General features: G+C 41.3%; 1 protein-coding gene across 1 annotated transcript in view; it reads left to right on the top strand.

Moving 5' to 3' along the window:
• The window catches only part of CACNA1H (calcium voltage-gated channel subunit alpha1 H), a 1,553,446-nt gene that overhangs the window by 988,415 nt on the left and 537,073 nt on the right, over positions 1 to 27,958 (top strand). The window contains exon 10 of the mRNA XM_085629001.1: positions 5,830 to 6,251. Coding sequence (XP_085485127.1) covers positions 5,830 to 6,251 — 422 coding nt within the window. The remainder of the gene's footprint in view (positions 1 to 5,829; positions 6,252 to 27,958) is intronic.

The following is a 27,958-nucleotide window of genomic DNA, read 5'->3' as shown; positions in this document are numbered from 1 at the left end:
AAATACAAGATTTGAAAAAAATATTATTGTCACTGGGTAAAAGACAATTTCTATGGACTGGAATCTAGAGAATGCTTAAGTGATTCTGGTATTTTACTGACCTCTGCTGGTCGTTTTCTATCGAGAAAGTTAAATCGAGGCAGTTGCCAGACAAATTAAAAAAAGAAAGTCTCTCAGCAAAAAGCAATTCTGGTATTTTACTGACCTCTGCTGGTCATTTTCTATCAAGACAGTTAAATAGAGGCAGTTGAACAGAAAAGAAAGCCCCTAAGCGGAAGCAGACAAGTCCTAGGGCTGATCTCCAGAGCCCACAAAGTACATACACATATAAGTATATACTAAAGTATATACAAGAGGTCTCGAATGCTCAACCTAAAAATACCACTGAGGCCTCCGTTACGAGTTTCCCGGAGTGGTCTTCCCAGGGGTGGTACCGCTCTAGGCAACTCCGAGTGATCTTCTCTGTTTCCAGACAGAACATTTCTGTGTCCACAAACACTGTACCCGTTTTTTGCAGGTGTGGATCTAGGAGTGGGCCCTCCTACAAAGTACATGGAGGGGCACGCCGTCTTCAACACCACAAGACACTACTCGTCCCGCAAACATGTAACACCCGCTCATATCAGGTGGTAAATATCTGTATTAAACCCTCTCGTTAGGAGTCAATCTGTGGTAAAAGACTGGGTAATTCCCATATCTCCCATCAGATTCAATGGGGTGGTGTTAAAGTCAGTGGCCACATGCATGGTGTTCTGTGCTAATTTGGGCCAGTGTTTGCTGGGGCTCAGCACCGACACTTATTTCATAAAACCGGCACACCTTTATATTCCACCACATGGTAGCTCTGTCTGTGTATTTTTAAATACGGCACATCAGCAGTATGAGTGAAAATTTGATATACATGAAGCAAATAATATGAGACGCCCAGGCTAGTCCTATTGCTTTCGGTGGCCTGAAGTAGTACAAATCGTCATATTTGTGGCGCTGTGAGGGTTGGGAGGTTGCATTGGTACTGGTATTGGCAGCACCGGCATGGACAGTGGGTGCTACAAGCTTCTGTGGCCACCTGAGAAATATCTTCAGCTCTGGAACTTATTGATTAATTTTCTTTTTAAATAAGCACTGATCATGTTCATAACAAAAATGATCAAAGATCCATAAAGGAACATTGACTTCTATGTACGCTGTTTTCTACACATAGATAATAGTTTGCAATGTCCTTCGAGTGCGCGCAAACGTAGCCACCACCCACCTCCCCGCTTTACTGAGGTGGCCAACTAGTAAACAATTGGCAACATAAATTAAGCTTCTAATGTATTTCAGTTCTTAAGAAACTAGTGGCTTTTGCAAACAGAAAAGGTTGAAAAGTGATGTACAAAGAAGCATATGTACAGAATCAAAAAACACATCAGGGTACTTGAAAAGTGAGGAAATATAAAGACATGAGAATATCTCAGTGATATGCAGCTAAGCATAAGGCTCTAGAGCCAATGCAGGGGAACAAAGGAAATGGGCAACATTTCTCAGTTAATATGAACTGTTAGTAAGAGGAGGAGAGAGAAGCGTCTTTACTTTCTTTTAATAGCATATAACACAGTGATCACATCAGCTGTTCTTGTTTTTATTTGAGGCACTTGGTCTAACTTGTTGGCTTCTTCTCAAGACAGCCGACAAATTACCTGTTGTACACAGGTGGGTTGACTCGTGTTACATGCTGGGATATGTAGTCCCTTTCAGTTATAATATTTTCTTTAGTGGAGTCTGCGCATCATTGTATACTTAACCAGTGTACAACCTACTAAAGGCAATTGATACAATTAAATGCGGTGGGGATTGCCCTTCAGTCAAACTACGAGCGCCGAGGCAGCCTGTGAACAAGGAGCTGAGCTCCGAAACGCGTCGGGCATGGAATAAACTCCAAAAGTGAAATGCTCGGTGCCTTGGTTAGTCTGCTGTGGAGTGGGTTCTTGACATGGGGCATTTTTTGTCAACATGTATTCAACGGCAGCCCAGCCGGGAGAACTGCACCACCCCGTGAAATCAACTGGGGACCACGTATGCCTGAATATTCAGAGCTGAAAAGTGGAACAGCAGACAAGCTGATTTACCGAACCTTCACGAGTTGGAGGCCCACTAAGGGTAATGTACTATGCTTAAGTCTACGATGCTGTGCAGATTCTACTAAAGAAAATATTATACCTGAGAGGGACTACATGTCCCAGCATGTAACACGAGTCAACTCACCTGTGTATAACCTACTAAAGGCAATTGAAACAACTAAATGCGGTGAACAAGCAGCTGAGCTCCGAAACGCGTCAGGCATGGAATAAACTCCAAAACTGAAATGCCGGTTGCTTTGATTAGTCTGCTGTGATGTGGGTTCTTGACATGGGGCATTTTTGGTGAACATATATATACATATATATATATATATATATTTACAGTAATACATTTTAAATATGAGAACAAAAATTTAATGCATAATTGCTCTTATAAAGTATGTTACATTATATGTATATATTTATATAAATGCAAACACATATATATATATGTTTATATAATTATATATTTATGTATAGTATTACATATTAGTGAAATTTATTTACTTTACATTATATTCAATTTATATATTAAAAAATGTAACATTTACTACTTTAAACTCTAGTTATATTACAAAATCGATATTTTTGTAACTTGTTTACGATATTAGTGTCAACGATATTTTTTGCCAATATTTTTGTACTTACCATTATAAGTATATGGACACAATATTTTGATATACAATACTTTTGACACAACATTTGTGTCAAACAATATTGTTTACCTCAACATTGTGCCAGTGATCTTTCTAGTTCAAAAGGCTATTTCTCCTCAAACATGAGACTGATGCCATACATTCCCAAGGGAATGCTAAATTTACTGCCACTCTGTTATAGCAGAAAGTGACATTGTAGTTTTAAAAATTAAAGCCAAAATAACAAATCAAAGCAACTAACTGAGTTAATGAGTTAGAGAGGTAGAATATTTCAGGTAAAGGCACCTTGGACATGAAAAGCCCTAGAGCCATGTGTATCTGTACTTATAGGTTTGCATCAGTAACTGTGAACCAAATTTTAAATTGCATCTGGGTAATAGTTTAACAAATTTCTTGAGGAGCAATGTTGGGCCATGATCTCAGAATATTTTGTGCATAATGCAGGCAGTTTTAAAGATGATCTCCCTTGCCACAGGGAGTTAATGCATCTATGTGCTGTAACATAAATAAGAGGGTAATACTGTTCATTCACAGTAAACTAATAAGCCAATATTGTACCAGTAAAGTCTGGATATTAGAATATCAATAACAAAAATATTGTATGAAATAAATATTGCGGCATAAATATAGTTTACAAAAATATTCCTTCACTCAGTGCAGATGGTTGAAAATTAACTATGGTGAGGTGCTATTTTTGTAAACAATGTTTAGTAGATTATACATTTGTCAGAAGATATTCAAGGCAGCTATTCTGGTGTCACACCATGGTAAAGGAATTATGGTTCTCTTAAACAGGAGGCATATTACAAGTGTGTGTTAGAAAAACCAGATGGTCACTTGAAGTATTTCCAGATGATAGGTTTACAGATTAGTTAGCAAATGGAAATACACTCACATTATTTGGTGATAAACTGCATGATAACATTCCCTTTGGGACATGCCACATACTGAGGAACAAATAGTGAGGTAGAATTTCTTCCAATGGACAGACCAAAGGGTTTAACAAAAATTAGACTCCTCCATTTTAAAGAAATACACATAGAAAAGATACGTGCAGAATACTAGTCAAATGTGTTTCCTTGCCTTATGTTGGAAGACATCTGCATTTTTTTGAGTATGTTCAAGCCTCCTTCTCTGTGCAGTTGATGCCTCTTCTCCATATTATCTCTCAGTTGTCTGTTAGATGAAAAACAACCACAGGCAACCGCCACCCAAGCACAATCGCATTTTTTCTGATCTTGTTCACTATGCATGAGCGATGACTATTTCCACTCTCACCTGAAGGGTCATGAGGCATCTATGATTTTAGCCTTCTGTGTGGTAAACAAATATGGAAATATCAGCAATTCCTTTAAACTTTTATCAAAAAGGAAAATATAAGCAAAGAAGGCAAACAAAAACATTTATTTTGACTGTGGCTCTGTGTTTATGGGTGTTAGACCATTGTATGTGTAGACATGTTTGTTTGGGACTTTCTGTGTTTGTCCACGTTTGTGTGTGTTAATTGATCTTTGTTTAAAAGAGTGCTTATGGAATACCCAATGAACGGTGAAACATTTTAATTCTGAAATACATCTACTGAAAGCATGCAAATCTAATGCAATGTAGTTCTAGGCCATTAAAATATCTCTCTTGGGATGTGATTCTACATTTGAGGTCAGGTTTCCAGGACAACCAGTGCATGGAGAAAGAAATCATATTGACATGCAAATTAAAGATATTCTTACCTGAATAGGGATCTGCTGTATGAAAATGTGTCTCATGCATGGGTTTGATTGCTGTCCTGAGAACAGGATTCTATTGTTATCATTGTAGGACTCTAAACCTTTCTGATCTCACTAAACTTGTATGTTAGAAATGCAAAATCTGCGCTTTGTAAGGCTGGAAGTTGTTTTAATTTTAAAAACTGCATAGGGAGTAAGATCTGGCTCCTAATAATTCCATGCAGCAGGAATTGCATGAAAGTGAATATAGGTTAGTCAGGCAATAATGTAAGTGAAAAGACCCATTGGTTAAAATCATGGCAGTGGTGTGCTGTATCTCATGATGTGGTGGGGTTGGTAAGGATAATGCCTCCAATATAGAAAGAGGAAGTTGAGGGGTACAGCCATATCCATGTATGGCATGGTACACAGTCCAAGCTCTTTGGGATCTGAAAAATAATTTTGTACCAGAATTCTCTAGGGTGACACCAGAGTATACCATAGGCCTTTCATTTGAATGTGTGGAACCTGGCAGATACCGGTGCATTAGTAAATCTTTCAGAAATATAATGGACCGAGGTCAAGGTGTATTTGTGTAGACAGACACATGTGTTTTACTAAACAGTAGGGGTCCATCAGAATATGTTAAGGGCTAAAGACTCAGACGTGTGTGAACAAACAGACAACAATGAGTCAGCAATCCCAGTGTGATAACCAGAGGATGACCTACGCAGAGACCCTACTGCATTGAAACAGGCAGACACTGATTGAAGACCAACAACATATCCATAGCCAAAGTGGATTCCACGCAAGCATCATATGAGTGAGAGCACAGAGTCACTGCTTAATCCTTGATCCAGGGTTGTTGGGTGGGTGTAAAAGAGTATGTCACTGCTGAAGCCTTGCATGCATGGAATCAGCACACGGTGAAGCCTGGCTTCACACATAACTCGAGAACAATGTACGCATGTCATGAGCTGGATTGCTACTGTGAGCAGACAATCACTGGTCTACAGTAAATCGCTGAATACCACTCTTTGCTTTCATGCTGTTGACTAACTTAACATACCAGCAACCTCTCGGCCAGAGGCATCGCAGTAGTAATTATTTTTTGGTTGATCTTATTAAGAGGATAAAACAGAGTGGACATGTCAGAGCCACCATTCTGAAAGGTCCAGTCTCTGGCCCTTGGCACATAAATGCTAAACATACAAATTACTTGATGAGGAAGGTATTGACTGGGTCTGATTATGCTTGCATCATGAGCAGTGCTGAACAGATTATGTAAATATAGTTTTGCTTTCTGAACCAAAATGAGCAAGACAAGATTGCATTCCTGACTGATGTGCTATGCATGTTCTTTGTCTCCAGGCCTCTGTAGGACCTCCAGCAGGCATTCCAGTATGAGTGTGCCCTGCCCCATGCCCAGTGCTCAGCCCAGCCCACTGTCCTGCGAAATGCAGAATTGCCCCATCTGTGCAAGCATCCTGGAGAACCCCGAGTTTGAGTTCAGCGATTCAGAGAGTGGTGACTCCGACACCAACGGGGTCTACGAGTTCACGCAGGACCTACGGCACGGAGATCTAAGGGATCAACTGCAGCAGCAGCAGCAGAGGCGGCAGAAGAGGAGGAACAGGAAGAAGAAGCCAAAGGAGGGAAATAAATTCTCCAAATTGATGACTGCCTTCAGCAATAGGCTGCAGAGGATCGTCGACAGCAAATACTTCAACCGGGGCATTATGATTGCCATCTTGATCAACACGTTGAGCATGGGGATTGAGTACCATGAGCAGGTAGGTCATGGCACTATTATATTTGGAGCGGGTGGCAGAGTTTGTTTTGGTGTTTGGCTAGAGTCATATTTATGAGATCATAAATGTTTGTAGTGGGGAAGGCGGGTGCTGCCCAGGTTGCCTTGAATTAGATAACTTTACCAATCATTTCTGAAGTGCCACATCTCCTAAGTTTTCTCTCTTACCCTAGAAGGGTATTGAACATACAGCAAGCAGACTTATAGTAGGAACTCATACTTTCCATCACCTCTTCGCTATTCTCCGCAGTCTGCATTGGCTTCCTCTGGAGGTTAGAACTGTTTTCAAGATTGGTTCTTCAGCTTATAAAATGGTTGCTGAGTTGGGGTGACAAAGGAGAAATGATCATCCTGCAGCCAGTCAATTCTTTGAATGGAAGTGCTAAACTTTAAGATATATAGAACACTGATGTATTCTTTCTTGTGTACGCTTTATTCTTTTTGCCTCCATCTTTTTGTGCTATTCCTCTGTAGTTATGGTTTAAGAGGGAACTTAAATCCTAAACTTGTGTTTTTTTTAGAATTAGAAGTTTGCTTTGTTAATTCCTCCTATTTTTACAGCAGTTTGTTGTTTTGTTGCAGTGTTTTTGTCTGTTTTGTAGTATATTTTACATGTGCTTCTATGTTACATAGCCTTCTCATGACATTAGTCTGCACCATGATAAACCATTGTGTATTTGTAGAGGATTCAGAGAAACAGGGCTAGGCAATGCCTCTTTCGCCAAGCAGAGAAGTTTTATTCTTTGCCAAGCAGAGAAGTTTTCTTCTTTGCCAGTGGCGTAACCAAAGCCCCCGCAGTGCAGTTAGGGGGCTCTGAGCTCCGGGGGCCCCCTCTGGTACTGGCAGGCCTCTGGCCTGAGAGCTTCGGACTGGGTCCAGAGTGTGGGGGGCACCCTGCATGTACTTTGCAGAGGGCCCCTCTCAAGTGTCGCTACACCACTGTTCTCTGCATTGTATAATGAACAATGAATAAGGCATCCTGAACTGGTACGAAACCCATAGAGCTTGCTCAGATAATTGTAACCCAGCAGGTGATGGTAATAAGTACCTCTGAATCATCTGTCATTACCTTTATCTAGCTACAGATGCAGCTAAAATTGTTTCCAGGAATAAGCCATATTGGAGAACTAAAGTTAGCCGGATTTGTAGGTCTGGTGTTAGAAAAGACCTTTTGGTTTTACTAAAATCATAAATACTGGTTGGGCTTTCAGCCAGCCTTTTTCATCCATTGGTCTGTTATTGTGCCTTTTACATGCTTCTTCCTCACACTACAGCATACAGCATGGGGTGAAGGGTCAGCCCACTTCAGCCACTGGTTCACTTTACAGTGAGAGATAGCATTCTGCCTTTGCACATGGAGCTCATCCAGAATTCTTCCCTCCAGTGCCAGTGGCTACTAAATTAATGCGAGCTTTTTGAGACCCCAAAAATATTTTTGCTTTTTGGTAACGTTTTATCTTTTCTTTCTTATTGGTGAGGGTCCAGCAGATCTCACAGCAATAACATTTTACAAAAGCCATAACAAACAAACACTGGCAAAGACAAAAGGCTTGCAGCCAACTCCACATCTACTGACTTTCCCAATGCTTCTTTTGTTATGGGAAGAGGTCTGTAGGTTTCTATCTGATGCCTCTAATTCCGTATGCTCTTCAAACACTCTACACTTTTGCTTACTAAATACTCTTCTCCCTATTTGTTTATTGTTAGACTTTAGCATGGGTCGATGATACCTGGGATAGAGTCCTTTTAACTAGATTCAGGATTGGCCTTGTGAGGTGGCGCCTAGGCTTCCCCCAAGGGCCAATTGGACGCTAGTAAAGTGTTAATCTGCCCGTGTGATGAGTGTTTGCCTCAGAGTCTGCTCCATTTTATCTTCATTTGCAAGTATTATATTGTTTATTGTAAGAGGTTTTTAGTTCCCGTAATAAGAGAATGTGGTATCAGAAGATGAGCCGAAGCCTGTAGTATTTGCAACAGCTAAACACCCTCCACTCTCTGTAATAGCATTTACTCCCTTTTAAAGAGTTCTATCACCAAAAGAAAACAGGTGGCATTCTAACATCAAGTGCCTCCAGTTGCACTTGGTCACTTTATCAGATGAAAACTTAGGGACATCTGTTTGATGGGTTTTTCAAGGTTTTAGAACTTTATAGGAAATTAATTCTGGCTATCTAAAGAGTTTTAATTATTCTATGTTCTGTCATCTATTTATGTTACGTATTTACATATTGCTGCCTATGAATTTTGCGAGTGCATGAGGTCGTGGTAATGTTTGAATGATTTCTCAATGTTTTTATTGTGCTTTTATGGCCGTTCTTTGACACCGAAATAAAGTATTTATAGTTTGACTTTTTATTTTTAACTATTACTGTTTTATCAAAAATAATTCCACCGATAGGCTGTCCTAGGCCTCCATCAAGATCTTATTATATTACACTTTATCTCACCTTTTAGTTTCATACTGTGACTTACACTGAAAAGTGCCCATCCTCTACTTCCCTTAGCAACTTGAATGTCTTTATCTTATGGAGCACCAACCCCGCCCTTTGCTCCGGTTTAAGCACGTTTAGATCCTTGAGCCTGTTTTATTGGGTGTGCGGCTTAAACCCTGCACAATTTTAGCAGCATGACATTGGGAGGACTGCAATACACTTAAAAACAACAGCACCAGTAGAGAATGACCTATCTTGTACGGCCATTCGGGAAAGATTGAACATAGTACTTTTAATCAGAATTCGAGGCCATATTCACAAAATTTGCACTTACCACTGTATTTCCTTTTTAATGATTGTTAGTCTCAACCTGGATCACAGTGATTCCCCCATACATGTCTGCACTGAACCATATTGATTCCCCTATACATGTCTAGACAGAAGTATAACTATACCCCTACACATGTCTTCATGGAAGCACAGAGCTTGTCCTACATTTGTTTCCCTTGAAGCATAATGATTCACCTATACATGTCTAGGCAGAAGCATAAAGATTCCCCTACTCATGTCTTCATTGAAGCATAATGATTCCCCTTTACATGTCTTCACGGAAGCACAACATTTCCCATGCACGTGCCTTTGCTGAAGCACAGTGATTCCCTTACACATGTCACAGAAATACAGGCATATGTCCATGTACATGTCCTCACTGAAGCACAATGATTCCCTATACATGACCACACTGAAACACAGAGATTTCCCTATACATGTCTTCGCTGAAGGAAAGTGGTTCCTCTATATATGTGTTCGCTGAAGTACAGTGATTTCCCTTTACATGTCTATGCTGAAGCACAGCGATTCCTCTATGCACGTCCTCAATGAGGCACAGTAATTCCTCTATACATGTGGACGCTGAAGCAGTAATTTCTCTAGATAAATATCTATACTGAAGCACAGTGATTCCCCTCTATAATTGTTTGCTGGAACGCATTGATGCCCCAATACATTTCTTCGCTGAGACACAGGGATTTCCCTAACCATGTCTTCACTAAAGTACGGAGATTCCCTTATACAAGTCTTTACTGAAGCACAGCAATTCCCTTGAACACAGAGGCAGTTTCTCCATTAGGGCTCCGGGGCAGCACTGCTCTGAAATTTCCTTCACATTCCTGTACAAATATTAATTAGATTTATTTATTTTGAGGTACTATCGTATCTATAAACAAATCAATGTATCCAATTCTGGGCTGTCTGTCCCAGGCTGCCTGCTTCGCTGTAAAACAGGAGACAGAAGCCAGGCAGTAAATCAACTTTCTGAACTGTGACGCACGATGCAGGGCTTACTGTTCCAAAGCTCTTTATTGCCACTGTAGTCTATGGCAGTATCCACTATGGGCCAGTGACGCTTTCAGCATCATGGTTTTGGGTGTTGGAGTCTCCGTCCCTGAGTGAGAGCATCTGTCCGTCATTCACAAGCATAGATCTCACCCTTTCCCATTCGTCACACTTATGAAGCACATGTGTTTTGGCGTCTTGTTCTCGGTAACGGTAAATGTTAGAATGCTAATCTTCTGTTGTGTATATTTTGCTGAGACACCTTCTTACGCTAATCTCCTCCCTCCACTGTGACGCCACAGGCCCTGGCTGAGGGTCGTTGGCCCTGTTAGAAGTGGAGTTGCAGTATTGGTGACCCCGCAAAATTGATCCAAAAGATAAGCAGGGTTCTTGTTCCATTGTGAAGTTGATCCAAATATCTGAGTCAAGCGTGGAGCGATAAATATGTGCTTACACTGTTGTTATCTGCTGTATGACATTAAAACTAGCCCTATCTTAATGCCCTTAACAACATTAATACCAAAAACATGGATTGATGTATGAACAATGAGTGTTAAAAACGTTAAAGCAATGCATGTCGCCGATTTAGTTCCTCTCTTATTTCACATTTTACTTAATCTTGCCTTCCTCAAAGGTTAGCTATTTAATCACGTTAAGCTTCTGTATTTTGTCCCATGCATACTTTGAGCCACGGCAGGTGTTTATGAGGGGCTTTGATTGACAGCTCTGATGCTGACACTGAAGCCAAGGCAAAGGGCCTGTCAGTGGTTTCACGTCTCTGCAGAACACACAGAACAATGGTCATGTATACCAGTTGCAATTGAAATTCTGTGGAAATGTGTGTTACACAGATGTCAAAATATTTACAAGGCAAATTGCTTAAAGTGTAAGTGAGTGCCGCATATGTTTGGAAGTGGTGAAGTGAGGAGGGTGCAAGGAAGTGCATTTGGGGAAGAGTGAAAAGAGGGCACTGAAGAGGAAAGAGAGGCGGTTAAAGATGGGCAGATAAACGAGACGTGCAGAGATAAAGGGCATACATATATAACATAAAGCAAACATAACTGAAGGCCAAAACACCTTCCACAAGCCTCAATACTATTGAAACTTCAGAAGAGAAACATTTTAAAGGTTAATTATTTGTAACATATAGTTGATACTCATTTATCTTAAACAGCTAACAACAATTGACAAAGCCAATCGTGCTGACAGGTTTTAGGTGTAGGTCAATTGTTGTGATATTTATCTGGATTCAATTACTTCTCAGAGAGAAACCAATCAGATAGCACACTATGGCAATCACAGAAATGTATTTTACCTGTTCCCTTTTAGAGAGCCTCCACGTTTTTCATTGCTTAAAGACCTGTCTTCACATATTTCTATCTGACTGATTGTAGTCAGCAGCAGTGGGTCCTTCCGTAGCCTGGTTAGAGCATTTTCTTCCAAAGTTGATGCCTCATGCAGTGAAAGACACTGGCAATCACACACTTTAAAAGGATGAAGTTGGTGTGTTGTACGATTTGCACATTACAGTAGCTGTTGAACATATTAATGCAGTAAGATATAGGGCAGTTGTTAAGGTATCTAATATTTCAAGGCTATGCATTCCCACGGCGTTATAAGCCTTGCTTTATCACTAAATTAATTTGTTTTAAAAACCACCATTTGGCAATCTTTTTCAAACTTTTTCTCTGGAGGGGGGCCCAACCTCGACCCCACGTTTGTCCATTAAGCTTCCATGCGACACTCACTACATAAAAGTCATACCCAACGTTTACGCTAACCACTTTCAATAGTCACCAGCCGCCACTGCTTAAACATGTCTTCAGTGAAGCACAATGATTTCCCTATACAGTCCATCGATCAATGGAAACAAGGATTAGGGTAAGGGAGAGACTGACTGCCAAGGGCTTTGTGAAAACCCTGACAAGGTGAGAGAACAGAAAGATATATAATCAAGTTTCTTTAAATTCCTCTAGATGAGAGGATGAGAGTGGGGGATGGAAAGAGAAATAGAGAACTGAAAGAGAGAGAGACTCCTAGATAACGAGAGAGAGAAAGAGAGAGAAGAATAAGGCAGGAAGAAAGAGAGAGACAGGAAGAAAGACAAAGTGAAAGTTATTGTTTGGTACAGTGTTGGGCTTGCATGTTTTAAAGAAGCATACAGGTTGTTTTCTTGCATTGACTGCCTCCTTCCGTCATTCCTCAGTTACTTTCTTCACTTCATTCTCTTTTACTTCCATTTTCTAGGACTTACTCCTTCAGTTTCTCTTTCCAGTGCATTTGCCTGTCACAATTTCTCAATATTGTTCTTACTGAGAAACATTTGCACACACGTAATCACTTATACCAGTCGTTCTTTCTCTCTCTGTGTGCCTCACTCTTTCTTAAACTTCTATCTAGTCTCTTTCTTTTTTGCAATGATTATTTGACATTTTCCAGTTTCATCTTTTTTCTCTTTCTCTTTCTTTTTCTTCTTTTTTTCTTCCACCCTTTCTTTCTTTCTTTCTTTCTTTCTGTCTGTATTTATATTTCATTTTCTCACTTTCATTCCTTCTCTCTTTTTGTTTTTTTGCTTTCTTTATTTCTGCTTTCACGTTCTCCTTCCTTCTTCCTGTTTCTTTTTAAATTAATAATTTTTGTGGGCATCACATTTTCTGTTCGTCCCAAATTGCTTCCTTGATTTCTTTTACACCCCCATATTACCGTTCTCTCAGACTTTGTAATCTCCTTTACTTTCTTCATTTTGCTTTCCATCTTTTTTCATTTTGTTTATTGATATCTTCCTTCATTTCATCTTCTCCCCCTTTTTTCTCTTCTTGACCTGTGCCCTTATCTGTCATCTTCTACCTGTTATATTCTGTTTGTATTGTTTTCTTGTTAACATGTATTAAAAGAATACTTTTCATTTTAGAAGTTTAGTTCATATTGCCCTTTTCAGTCAAAAAGGTATTTTGTTGGTATTTCTTTGTAAGTTATAAAAATATCATTATTTCGGTGTTCAAAATGTATCTTAATTGCTGCATTCTCTGGCAAGTGTTAGCTGGAGTCATTTCATACCACTTAGATATAGCAAATATGTAAGAGTCCAAGCTCAGATGCTGAAATCCCTTCCAGTTGAATCAAAGCAAGGTGAAGGATTCTGGGCGCCTCTGAACTTTCAGCACCAGAAGAGAACGGGTTTTCCTGACTCTTCTTGAAGGAGTGATTCAATTTTGCTGTATTCCTGATGCATATATCTGAGTTAAACCGATAATCAGTTAATATTATCCTTCAAGTAGGGTGTCTTGAGCTTTTTTTCTAAGGAACCCTCAAGATAAAACGTGGGTACAGTTCATTTTATAGTTGTGATTCTCCTTGAGCATTGATTTTGGATATAGGCCAGAATCATCTGATAAGTAGATGTAGAATGTGGGTGCAAAGTCATGAAAAATGTATATTTTATTTGAAAAATAGGTAAATTGAATATGCAGATTCTGAGAGAAAATGGCTTCAAAATGTCCTGATCATACATGCATTTTAGGGATTCGCTTTGTGAATTCGATCATTGTTTTCATAAAGGGGCATTTGATGGTTTTTGCATCTTTTAACAGAATGGTGTACAAAAAATACACTCTATGTTGAACTTTCAGAATTGTATGAATCTTATTGACAATTTCTTGAAAGATAAATACATTTTACATATATTTTTCTTCAGTTTAATTGTTTAATCTACAAATAGGATTATTGACTTTGAGAATTACCGCAAGCCATCAATGCAAATTTAATTAAATTTAGAATTGCCAATATTTTACTCTTATTGTTTATTTTAGATGTCCTTGGAGATTTAGTAAATTGATGGCTTGAGTGATTTAAGATTAATTAAATTAGATGCTTAGGTAATCATCCTTAATAGATATTTGGATGTAGATTTATTAATTGTTTGGGTCGGTGCTGCTGCGATGAATAGGATCCCTTTGTGAGTCATTCGGCTGTACGGATGAACTTTTGTGCACAAAATGTTGACCCCAGTGATGAGTCAAAATCCCTCTGCACTGCGAGTTCCTGCTGCCCTGTAGTTTATGCAAACAGAGCCTAACTGACCAACACCGACAAGAGTTCACGCAATTTCAAAACAACTACAATGCGATGACACCAAATGCAACCGGATGCAAGAAGGGGCAAGTGGAATTTTGTGTGGCATTCCTACCTGAAATATGAGTAACTGCTGCAAAATTACAAACCTTATGTGGATTGCCCCTGTGGTGTTGTTCTCGAATTAGGATTGGAGTAGAGGATGTACCTTAAATACTTTGCTCATGCAAATCACCACTTGGTCACCTTTGCACTGTAGGGAAATGTCCATCATTGAGGTAAAACAGTTTTTTTAGTGTAGTGAATTACATCATCAGCATGCAACTATTGATGAATCTGGTGCTCCCCAAGTTTTTACCATTCACATAAGGCAGTGCTAATAAATGTCAAGCGCTGCTGTTCTACGTGAATTTTAGTAAATTAGGACAGTGATATTTGAGTTATAGGTAAGGGGTGCCATGAAGTCAAGAAGGAAGCAGGTTGAAGGAAGGAATGTACGGGGAAAAGAGCAGGTGAGTGAGGAAATATAGGGGGAAAAGACAATGTAAGCTAGTTAAAGATTGGCTAAAATTTGTTGAAACATTTTTCATTTAATTTTTCTGCATCATTCAAAGTTTAAAAAATGCTTGTTCACAACTCTACCCTAAAGCACAACTAGAGCAAGCATGCAGTATACATAAGGCCACTGAAATTCTGCAATTGTGCAGCTGTGGCAATTTTCGCATAATTATAGATGTGCTGTATTTGCCACATAACCCACTGTCTGCCACATAATCTTCAGATTTTAACCCCAAACATTTTGTTTCTAGCTCAAACATTTCAAACGTTACTAAAAATGCCACAACACGTGTTGCAGCGCAGTGGAAGGCCCTTTGCAAAGCAGGACTGGTCTTCTTTCTGTTGCTTAGTGCTATATTTGGGTATTAAACTGGTCCCAAAGAGGTGCAAGTAATGTCCAGATAGTGTTACCAAGTTTAAAAATGAGGATATAATGAAGTAATACTATTACAAAATATGCTGCATAATTTACTTTTTCTTGCTGCATAATTTTCTCAACCCTGATGCATAATGTGGCCCTTACATGGGCCCCGTGGTCACTGCGACACTGGATTCAAGCTAGCCTGGCTGATGAGGGATGATGTGGCATTCAGCTGCAAGCAACTGTTGGAATCACTACACATAGTTTCAAATCTTTAATATTTTAAGTAATTTAGTGCCTGGCTTACATAATTGGCCAAATGAGTTAGTGTTTTGTACAATGCCATGTTAATAGTTTGTTCAAAGCAAAGGGGAGGTGCACTCAATAATTGTTCAGCAGAGCAAGCTCAGTCCATAAATCTTCTTTATTCAAAATTAATATATAAATAACTTGAAGCACAGCCAATGCGTTTCGTTCCTGTGTGCCAAAGGAACTTCATCAGGGCTTGACAAAACTAATGGGTTGGTTTTAGTAACAACCAGATTTATTTGTTGATATACTCCGGATGACAAGGTCCCAAACTAGTTGAAAGAATATTAAAATCCAGATTTCAATTCTTACTTTAATACATATATATGTGCATAATAATTAGCTAAAATTGAGAGATAACATCATATGGTCCCGTAGTTCAAATCAGGTAAGGATAGACAGAATACTTCAATCCTTACTGGCATATTTAGGATGAAACTATGAATCAGAGCAATGGCATGGTAACCAGCGAGTTTGTTAATAGTTTGTTACCGTACTCCATGAGCAAACTATCACCTTTTTGCCCTCCTGGAAATCAAAGCAAAGGTGTATTCCACCGTCCTCCTGAAAGAGCTAGAGCACTGGACTGAGGCAAAGGTGATAATCCAGCTCTGACAACCCGGATTCAGGGCAAATTTGTCAGCCCTAGTTAACAAAGTGGCACTCTCAGATCTAATCCACTAAGCCACAAGTCAGAAGCAACTCCCCCCTCTTTGCGTGCTTTGTTGACTATTCTGCTGCATTTGACTCTGTAGAATGGAAAATCTTGTGGAGGAATTTTAGGGGGTGAGGCATCCCAAATAATCTACTGCAAGCAATCATATTATTATATACCTCTACCTGGGTGAGGGTCAAGTTATTTCAGACCATGTTAACAAGGAAAACCCTGACAAACAATGGTTTAAAGCAAGGGTGCGTGCTTGAGGTCTGCTTTGAGACAGGCTAACTTAATCCCGTCAAAAATTGGAGCCCACAAAGTCTCTATTCTTCAATATGCGTATGACATCGTTTTGCTGGATCACTCTAAAATAGGGATCCAGAAAGCATTAAATGCTCTTCATAATTACAATGTGGCCAACAAAATGTTAGCAAACGCCTCCAAGACTAAAAGAGTTATCTTCTGCAGGTCATACAAAAAAAGGAATTGTGCTTAGAGTCTGGGGCCCTTAAAGATCAACAGCACCGATTTATTTAACTACCTAGAAGTCTGACTGTCATCAAAGGGAGGAGCCAAAGTACATTAGAGGCACCTAGAAGCAAAGGCAGAATTGGTAATCATTAGAACATGACAATTGAATAATTTCCATGAATGACCCTCTACAGACCCAAAATGACGAGTAATAGGAGTAACACTTCGCCTGACAATTAAATAGGGTTGTGAAGCCTATCCGGGCCAATTCGTCAAAACCATGGAAAAATTCCAGCTCAAAGTCTATAAAAAGGTCTTCAGACACCCCTCATACATACGTGGATGCCTGGTAAGGCTGGACTTTGGGCTTGAGGGCCAGTCTTGGCCCAGCATGTCAGCCTTCCTAAAATACTATTATAAGATTATGAAAGCACCACCCAACTCACTGAAAGCTGCCCTTCTTAATATTTTAAAATCTGGAAAGATCCCTTGGTCAAGTTATCTCCAAAGATCAACCATCTCTCTCCAAATAGACCGAACGGCATTAAATAAGCTTCACCTTTCGAATGCAGCACTTAACACAATCTTATAAAAACAGACAAGGACGCTTTCAAAAGTACGTGACCTGGGAAAACTCAAGAATTCCTGGCCATTACAGGCTTTTGCTAACAAGCGGCCACAACTCCGCCGCCCACAGCCCGCGGTGCCCAGCATCACTGCCCGCTCCAGAACAACGGCCTTAAGCAAATAACAGTAGCAAGCCTGTGGGACTACAGATCAAAGACCTAAACCCCAAATGGTCCTCTCTCTCTAAAACTGTTAGATGTAGAACTTGCGCATACAAGATCGAGTCTTTTAATCATCTACTTTGCTGCTGCCCGGTACTTTTGCCTGCTTGGCGCACCCTGTTGAAACCACTTTTTCAAGCACATGAAATTCGCACTTGCAGCGAGGCTAGGATCCTGGTGTTTTCTATTATCAAGCCCAGCGAGTTGGCCAAATCTGGAAAATACAATAAGCCTCATACGAACCCGCTTGAAGGAGGCGAACAAGGCTTGACAGGCTGTCGATGAAAAATGCATAATCTTAGAACTGGCCTGGCTACCCTAGAAACTTGGCGAGGTTATAGACCGCACAGGCACTGTGTGCATACCAAGTTTTCTTTAGGGAAGCCAGAGAGCGCACTGACCCTTCCAGAATATAAACTCTGGAATACTTGCATACTGTTGATGATGCCTGCCATCAGGCCATTATGCATGGGAAGGGTTGCATCCTGTTATTGAACTATGCAGTCTTAAGCAGTGCTTAATTTGTAAAATATTAAGTGCCAGGGCTCTGGCCAGGAGGCCACTGCAGCTTCCACCACCCATTGCCCTTGTCATCGCTGCCAAAACAGCTAGTAACCATCTCTCTTGCATGTAAATGCGACAGTTCAGATTATTGCAGGTCCCCAAAGCTAAAGGAATGTCTGGGGAGGCAGGTATTAGCAATATTAATATATATTGTAGTCCTAAACTACCCTTGTTCTGCTCATCTCTAAATTAGATGAGCAGCGCCACCTTGTGGTGGACTGTTCTAAGTATGGTGTTGACAATTAGGTGCCGGTGCTTAGCACCGGAAAGCAATGGCTCAAATTAAGCACTGATCTTAAGCAATGCAAACGCCGTTAGACATCTTATTAACACTTTAGTCGTGTCTCTAGCACTTTATTTGTCATAAACATTTTGCCATATCAATGCCACCACTTTAATAATAACTGAGCATTTTGCAGCACATTAAGGTTGATGTCCGTTGCTGTTATATTTTAGTCTGTTGTATAATTGCTGTTTGCAACCAATTAAGTAGAATAGATTTACTGCCACGTTTAATTCTCCTTGTTGCCAATTTCTTTGTTGGAGAGTTTTTACAAAATAAATGTATGAGTTGAGGCCCACATTTTGCGTCACAGATGCTTCACTTTTTTGGCACACCGACGCAAAATCGAATTTGTCAGATCTCTACTACACTCAAATGTACTTATGATAGACCAGCAGAACATATGTGTGAGGTGTTAGGCTCTGACGTCACTTCTTGTGATGTCGCTTCCTGTGAGGTCTTGGGTTGTATTGCCGCTTCCTGTGATCGCACTTCCTGTGATGCCGCACTTTGATCTCATACGCCGCCTAACTTGGTTAGTCCCCCCACTTCTTTTTTTAGGACTTGTGCCGTGGAAATGACGTAGAGGAGGAGATCGTGAAGCGTGATAAGTCATCTGCTCCAAAAATCGTTGCTCAGTTCCACGCCCACAAAATAGCCCCATATGATAGGAGTTGGAAGGGATCACCTGTCTGTTTGCTCGATACAAACCCTTGCGTGGCCAAACCGATGGAGCTATGTTCAAATTAACGCAGAGGTTGTATTATGGAAAGATTGAATATCTCAACATGGAAAATCCACGTTCATGATGAAAGACCGCTGTTAGACTATCATTTCCCTCCCCTTTTTTTTTTCTTTTAAATGTCGACCTTAACTTTTCGCTTTATGCACTGCCATCTGCGCATTGCGTTCTTGTCTTTGAAAATTCAGAGCAGAGACATTTATAGAAAACATTTCAGCATCGAAGAAGATTGCAGACTGGATAAGCCACAGAGGTATTCAAAGTCCGTGCTCCAAACAGTTTTGTATTTTATGGCTCAAATGCAATTCTTTTCATACTTTACTTTTAGCAATTGTATCTAGACACATTGCACTGGAAAACAAAAGACTTTGGAAGGTGGGAAAACAGCGCCAGATAACCTGAGTTGCCAACTGACCCAATGCACTATGCACCTTTGCCAAGTCTTGCCTTTGAGCCAAAAGGATAAAGCATGCTGGGATTTGTAGTTTCACATTCTGCGTTCTAAAACTAGGAAATGTGGCATAACGGCAGAGTTACTGACTTTGAAAATGGGGACTCAGCTGAACAACCTGTGATTCTGAGCAAATTACTTAATCTCCCTGTGTGACAACTGTGTAATATGATTTCGTTCTTATGTAAAGCATTCGAATGTCCTTGGGTCTAGTTCGTTCTATATAAAAATGCAAATATTAAAGAAATAAAAAAAGGATGGGCCTACGATATCTAAAAAACAAAATAACTGTATAAACACCCTCCTGACAACATAGAGCGAGTTGGCATCACACTACTATCAACAAGAACATATTTTGTAAAACTATCTGTCATTTTAGGCGCACACCGACTTGGGTGCGCTGGAGGGCCTAAAACTATAATAGACATAGAAAAGTACAAGACTCTAATAGACAGCCATTGACCTGAACCACGTGGACCGGACCTGGATGACTTGGTCTGGCGACAGTCAGGTGTAATATTGCACATCAATAGGGGGCGGAGACAGCTCCGTGTCTGAGGGACTGGAAGCGGGACATGGACTGGTGCATGGTGGCCGAAAAAGTGATCTGTGAGAACAGGGGTGCCCAAACAGATGGAGAAAATCTGGGGTAAATTGAATGAATATAGAGGGGGTTCGTTGTGCTTCCCTTCCTCTTGAGAGGGCAACTAGATCTTATCCTTAAAACTGTATTACGGGCTTACATTTTTTGGGACTGAGACGCGGGAGGGGAGAGAACGTGTCCAATATGTACTACAATTTATTGGGTGTTTTTCCATTCAAGATGATGATGAGATGTGGGGTATTAACCTGTTTTCTTAGTTAAATAAAAAGATCTTAAAAAAAGACTCTAAAGGGACACTGTGTTCTGCTGCTTAGTAGGGCGCGTTCATCATGGCTACCATTTTAGAATCTGCAATGATTCGTATACTAAGTGATAGCCTGCGTGCAGCCATTATGGACTGGTTTACAGTCAAAGGATGTTCATCTATACAACAGACATAGCTATGGCTGATTGTTGATGCAGCTGGGAGGTGAGGGGCTTGGATTTGATTATCCTCGGTATGGTACCACCTGTATAAAAGTGGGCTACTGGTTCCCGAAGAGCAATGTGTGCGACACGGTATTAGCATCATGCCTAACTTCTGCCCCTGCCCTGCACACACTTCATTCATTGTGCAGAGTGCATAGGGTGGCGCATGCCTGTATGCGTTTCTGTTATGCAGATCCTATTATAACAGGCTTGCAGAATTTATTGGCAATAGATTCTATGCCAATACACAATTTCATCAATTTGTCCTCGGTTCAGTTGAGTTTTGGCAAACCGAAGCTAGGAAAGTCAAGAGTAGGAAGCTTTAAGTATTCACAATGAAGTGACGGAGCACGGCGTTAGGCTTTCTGGCTTAACGCCGCACTCCACCACTTCAGAAACGCAGGGCTGTACCGTATTTACAAGAAAACGGTGCAGCCCTGCATTTCCCACTGCGCTGGCACTAATTCAGCTGCCTAGCGCCAGCGCAGGCACTCTTGCACCATTGTGCAAGGGTGTCTGCGTTGAGGGGAATGCAGCACACATGGAAACAGCAAAAAACAAGGAGAAATAAAGCAGGGTAAGACCAGGTTTTTTTTGCTCTTAATTTTGGCGCTGCTCCATATTTACACCACCCTTGTAAATATGGGGCAGCATCAAAATCAATGGGTCTTGCAGTGGAACACCTACTGCAACACCCTTTGACCTCCCTTTTCAAGCTAAGTTTAGCGCAAAAGGGTGCCTTATTTACAAGGCAGTGTTAAGTCACATTAAGTGGCTGCACTCTGCCTTGTAAATAAGGCGAAGCCTTTATCGCCACCACAACGTCACTAAAAGTGACGTTCTCGTGGCCATAGGGGCTTGTAAATATGCGTCATACTTTTTAGATTAGGCCTTGACTTATTGTAAGTCTGACCAGTTTTAAAGTGAAAGTAAATGCTTAAAAGCAAGTGGGAAAGAAGCTGGAATCCTGTCCCTGTCATGTTCCTTATTCAGAGACATGCTAACAAACAGCCTGCATGCGGCCTGAGGGCCTCATGTTACACACACCTGTGATAGAAGATGTGCCATAGCCTGAGGCGAGAGGATCATGGATGTTGCAAGGCTTTGTAGCCTGAGGATAACTCTGAGATTAAAATCTCGTCAGTGTGCTGGATTTTCTGACATTGCAACCGGAATATCCCTTGTGGCAACAGATACAGCCCTGGCTCTCTGCCAGAGGTCTTGCGAACACAAGAAATACAAGGCAAGCCTCCTACTGCCATTCTATCAATGATGTGCATACCACGTTTTAGATCATCTCATGGCATTTCGTGGATGTTTACATTTTTTCTCGACCATTTATCATTGGTATTGATTAGGGAAAGCATCTGTGGTCTCTAAGGTTGAAGAACAGTCACTTTCTGACTGTCATCTCTTATCGTGGTCTCTCTCACTCCAACCCTCTGCAGTGCTGGAGAGTTCAGCGAAAAGAAGAACATTTGATGGACAGAATTCAGAACAATGTCATACATTCACCCCAGTACAGAGATCTGGGCCTAAATCCATCGTTTTTTTGCTCACCATGCCATTCCAGTTTGAACCCAGCCATATGCAAATCAGTCTTGACCCTGTGCCTCATGGGAACAGTCCAGCCCGAACTGCCAAGCCAGGTCCTCCCTGGACTGGAAACAAGCATCCTAGGACCGGTTTCGGGGTTACACCCCTCTTCAGCTAGAATAGCTTGATTCCAGTGGCATGGAGAGCACGGGACCCATGTCTGGGCATACCCTTCCCACTCGGTGTGCCAAATGCAAAAACAACAGTTGATGGACAGAATGCAGAACAATGTCATACTTTCACCCCAGTACAGAGATCTGGGCCTAAATCCATCGTTTTTTTGCTCACCATGCCATTCCAGTTTGAACCCAGCCATATGCAAATCAGTCTTGACCCTGCGCCCAATGAGAACAGGCCAGCCCGAACTGCCAGGCCAGGTCCTCCCTGGACTGGAAACAAGCATCCTAGGACCTGTTTCGGGCTTTCGGGCCCTCATTAGCCAGGATAGCTTGACTCCAGTGGCATGGAGAGCACTGGACCCCCGTCTGGGCATACCCATCCCACTCGAGGTGACAAATGCAAAAAGAACAATTGATGGACAGAATACAGAACAATGTCATACATTCACCATAGTGCAGAGATCTGGGCCTAAATCCATTGTTTACGTTTTGCTCACCATGCCATTCCTGTTTGGACTCAGCCATATGCAAACCAGTCTTGACCCTGCGCCCAATGAGAACAGTCCAGCCTGAACTGCCAGGCCAGGTCCTCCCGGGAATGGAAACAAGCATCCTAGGACCGGTTTCGGGCTTTCAGCCCTCATCAGCCAGGATAGCTTGACTCCAGTGGCATGGAGAGCATAGGACCCACGTCTGGGCATACCCGTCCCACTCGAGGTGACAAATGCAAAAAGAACAATTGATGGACAGAATGAAGAACAATGTCATACATTCACACCTGTAAAGAGATCTGGACCTAAATCCATCGTTTTTTTGCTCACTGTGCCATTCCAGTTCAGCGGCAGCGGCGTGAGGTCCACCCACTCCTGTGCACCCACACAGATGCCCAGGTAACATCAGCCTATAGAGCACTACCTTAATGGCGGCCTGCAGAATGCACAGCCCATGGCTGGTGGTGGGAGTGGCCGATGTACTCATGGACTTTCAGATTGCATCCCATTTCCATCATTGCAATAGCCCATGGGTTCCAGTGAAATGTGCACACAGTCTCTAATGACTAAGAGCAATGTCCTAAGGACAAGCCATCAACATAACATTTAGCAGTGTCTTTAAGCCAAGACAGCAACATAATTTATAAGCATTTCACTGGAGTGACTACCAGCTATGGACGTGGTTTTGTTACATGGGCACAGAGTCTCTGTAGAGGCCACTGGGGCCAGTCGCAATCTTTGGCCCTACACGTAGGGGGCACTAACAGCAATAAGACCCTGAGCTCTGGAACTCTGTAAGTATTCAGTAATGGCCCTTATTTCTGGCATTTGTCTATAGCTATTATGCCATGTTGAAACAGATCACTAGAAGATTCACCATGCAGCTCCAGGAAAGTCATCAGCAGTCACCTCAGTTGGTCACAGGATATTGGTCCAGAAGGAAGAGATCAGCCCATCCCTCACCAGGAGTGACAACACTTGAGTAAAACTTGCTGGCCGAGGCCCACAATCTATGACCAGGAGTATTGTGGGTGGACTGTAGTGCTCCGTCAGAAGCGGTGTCTCTTCCGCTTGTACTTCCAGCTTCTGTGCGATTGCAGTTGCGCGTTCATTCGCTTGCTTGTAATAAATGTATGCATGAGCATCTGCTAAAGCACATTTATGAAAATGGCAAAGACATGCTGGTTACCTGATCTCAGGGGAAGACAACTTAGGTCAGGATAGATATTGGGAGGTCCAGAAAACACAAAATGATGTAATTGCAGGAGGCAAGATGTGAGGAAGGCATGAGGAGAAAGCTGAAGCCCTCGCTCTCTCTCTTAAGAGAGCTTTAGTGACACCATTGCCCTGGGGAGAAGGTTCAGATTGGAAGGTCTTCACCTGTATCTCCAGCATGCATAGACTCTCTCTGAAGTGAATGAAATGGACATTGGGGCCCTGATTTACTAACATTTTACGTGGTGGGTGAACCACTTTTTTGGTGCAGACGCAAAATGTATTCTAGGATTTCCAAACCACAAATGATCCATGCTTGTTTTGTATTTTTTTAACACCTCTGGTAACATCACCAGTGAGGGCGTGCCGTAAGTAGTAGTATAAATATTCACAAACATTATTACCCCGGTAGAAACTCTTTCACAGTTGGATCTATACCAAGTGGAACCCACATAGTTAATATCCCATGTCTGTCCTAGGTGTGATGTGGGGATAAACCACTTATAGTTGGTTAGTTTTACGAGCGATCCAAACATAATCTTGTCTTGTTTTGTGGGGACTTGCCCACAGTGGCATTAATAATCTGTGGCTTAATTGCCTGCACCATGGGACTCACGTGTTGTTCAGGACCAGGAACACATGATTGTGTAGCACTTGAACATAGTACATACTGTTGAAGTTGCCTTTGGAGGGCCACTATCTGGTTTAGTAAATGTCTTACTTCTGCATCTGTCACGTTTACTATTCCAGGATATGGTGTATACCTAGCCAGTCCAGGCCGACCAGTCCCTTTGTTGGACAAGGGACCCATTCTAACATTCTAAACTACATGGGGTAGATGACCACCAAACCATACTTGATGTTCTTTTCATCCTAATGGAACTTCTAATTTAAAACATGGTGCACATTTAGCTGGAATTTCAGCAGCATTATATGCATGAGAGTTTCCTGTGTTTGGATCCATGGCATCATACTTCACTAATGAATAAAATATTTCAAAAGGGTATACACTATGTGCATTTACAACAACATTTACTCCATCCCCTCCTTGGTGAGGGAAACCCTTAGCAAAGAAATGCTGTGCAATTGTCGCCCTATAGTTTACCCTTTTTGGAAAAGGAGGTTGTGCCATTATAAAACAGAAGCAAAACATGAAACTTACAACAAATCAAAATGATGATTAACCTTTTACAAATGAAGTGCCTAACAAATCCACAGCAGAAAGGAAGCACCTATCCGAACTGAAGGAGCTAACCAATGTTACAAATGGTGTTTCAGCAAATAGTAATAATCGATGACTTCAGAGTGTCATCCAAAATTGTTCAAAGATCCAGAAGATCCGTCACACCTTACTTACCCATGTCCCCAGTGGATCGGTACTCCCAGAGGCCTCTCCCCTCGAGGACAGAGTGCTTGATGGGCATCTCCCAGAAAAGACTATATCCCTAATATATAGGAAGTTGATAAATAACATGGAGGACCGTTGCAGGCCCTCAGGGGGCATTGGACCGGGGATGGTATAGAATTGGACGATGAGGACTGGCAGGAGGCGGTCTCCTCCCCACGTATAGTAGCAATCCAAGCCAGGCTGAGATTAGTACAGCTTAAAATATTACATAGGATCTATGTTACGGGTCCGGGCCTGGTTTGAATGGGAAAGGCGGAAAGTGGCGAGTGCAGAAGGGGTTGTGGGGAACCGGGAACATTCATTCATACACTATGGAACTGTCAGCAGATACAACACTATTGGAGGGACATTCATCACGTACTGCGTTCGGTATTGGGGTGGATTTGCAGCCGGAGGCTCGAAGGTGCATTTTAAATGTCTGGGAACCTACAGACCTAAATACTTACACCACCCAATGGACCACTTTATCGTTTATGATTGCGAAACGTAATATCGCGCAGCTGTGGGGGGCTGCTCAACCGCCCCAGGTGCGGAAATGGAAGGAGGATCTAGACTGGTGCATGTTCAGGGAGAAATCAGTCTTTATAGCAAGAGGATGCCCCGGGAAGTGGATAAAGGTATGGGGGTCTTGGAATCGCTACAGAGGCGACATTTGTCACCCGCCAAATTCCCGGTCTGACACAGACGCTACCGGATCCCCTTGATCTGCTAAAAGTAACAACTGAAATATATTTTTTATACTGTGCACTGAATACTGTTTTAAAGGTAGTACCTGTTTGTAAATGCTTGATGAGATTTGGTCGAACAGTTTAATAAAAAAATAAATTACAAAAAAAAGATCCAGAAGATCAAGCCACTCTCAGGAGATGCTGCACTGTGTGGGTACCGTTGTACCATCTGCTGGTACTGTGGTACAGTCGACCTGAAATAATAATTTTGGAACGGGACCCCTTCACGATGACCCTGGAGGCCATCCTACCCCCGGAAGGACTTTTTTCAAAACACTTTTCAGGACTCAGGGACTGAGTCCCTGAGTCCTGCAGTCCTGTAGTGGCAGCTACAACATTTACTTCAGTATTGCGGCCAGCCAATAAGATTATTCGGTACCAGAGTATCAGCACCAGTCCTGCAGTACAAAAATAACTGCAATGAGAAAAGGCTCCTTCAGCAAATCGGAATGGTGCATTTCAATGATTTTTCAATTTTAAAATGATAGTTTTGATCTCATTTCAACACCAAACTATAACGCCACATTAAGCTTTGCTTTTTTAGTGAATCAATCAATCTATCTATCTATATACCTATCTATCTATCTATCTATCTATCTATCTATCTATCTATCTATCTATCTATCTATCTATCTATCTAAAGATATGTGTTAATGCAAACCCCCCTTCACTTCCCTAAACCCTTTCAAACCTTAACTACCCTTAGTCCTACCCATCCATGAACTTTATAAACCCCTTACTACCCTATACACCAACCAACCACAGAAACCCAAAATCCCCTTACTACCCGTTACCCGTAATCACCCCATAAACCTAAGAACCCATTACTACCCCTAACACCTACCCTTCCTTGAACCCTCAAAATGCCTTACTGCTTTTTACACCTACCCATCCATTGGCCACATGTATCAACATTTGTAATAGTGATTACCTAATTGCAGTTTTCTGCGAATCGCAATTATGTAATTGCTATTACAAATGTATGAAACTCCAAGAGTTTCATATAACGATTCGTAGGGGGTCGCAAATCGACCTACCTCATTAATATTAATGAGGTAGTTCGCAATTTGTGACCACATAGAAATCGCTAAAATCATGGGACTGGTGGCCTACTAGGGTTCATGATTGCTTTTAAATAGAGCAATCTTTTTTTAAAAATGCAGACCATTTTTCTTAAAGGAAAACAGGTTGCGTTTACAAAAAAAAATGAAAATTTTTCTTTTCATTTTTTAAGAGCAGGCAGTGGTACGTGTTTGCATACATTCACAAAGGGGAAGGGGTCCCTTGGGGGTCCTGTCCCATTTGAGGGGCCCCTTCCCATTTGTAAAGGGGTTACCACCTACTTGAAGTAGGTGGTAAAATGCAAATGTTTTGCGACCGCATTTTGGTCACAAAACATTCCTACATACTGATGTGATTCGGTATTAGGAAGGGGCGCCCTAAACACGCCCCTTCCTAATAGGGAATCGCTAACCCATTTTGCGATTCGATAATAGGTTACCAAATCTTAAAATAGGGTTTGGTACATTGGGAAAGCCTTCTTTCTGGTCGCAAATGACCCGATTCTGCAAATTGGGCTGTTCTTGATCTTAAAAAAGGTACATACATGTGGCCCTATTACCCTAAAATCCTGTTACATAACCATACCCCTCCCCATCCCTTTTTGCCCCTTACCAGTCCCTGAACCCTAAAATCTCTTTACCTCCCTTTTTCTGTACCCACACCTGAAACCTAGAACCCTTTAATTTTTAAAATGACATAAGTATTTTACATATATGTATATATTTATTTATAGAAATATATACATATATACACTTAAATACTCACACATACACACACATATAGCCAGTGCTTATTTCATAAAAAGAAAATTATAACTTACCTGCATGGTAAAGTCCTACATTGTACAATACCACAAATAGCCTACATGGTACTTACCTCTGTAGTAAAGACTGTGCTATAATGGGTCTGTGAGGTAAAGAATGGTTTCTAAAAGGGCTCTACTATTTGCAATGCAAAATCATTTTCATTCTAAATA

This window comes from Triturus cristatus, chromosome 10 (assembly GCF_964204655.1).
Source record: "Triturus cristatus chromosome 10, aTriCri1.1, whole genome shotgun sequence".
In the NCBI taxonomy this organism is placed as follows: domain Eukaryota; kingdom Metazoa; phylum Chordata; class Amphibia; order Caudata; family Salamandridae; genus Triturus; species Triturus cristatus.
The sequence above is the reverse complement of the archived record's forward strand: the minus strand, read 5'-3'. Positions and strand labels throughout refer to the sequence as shown.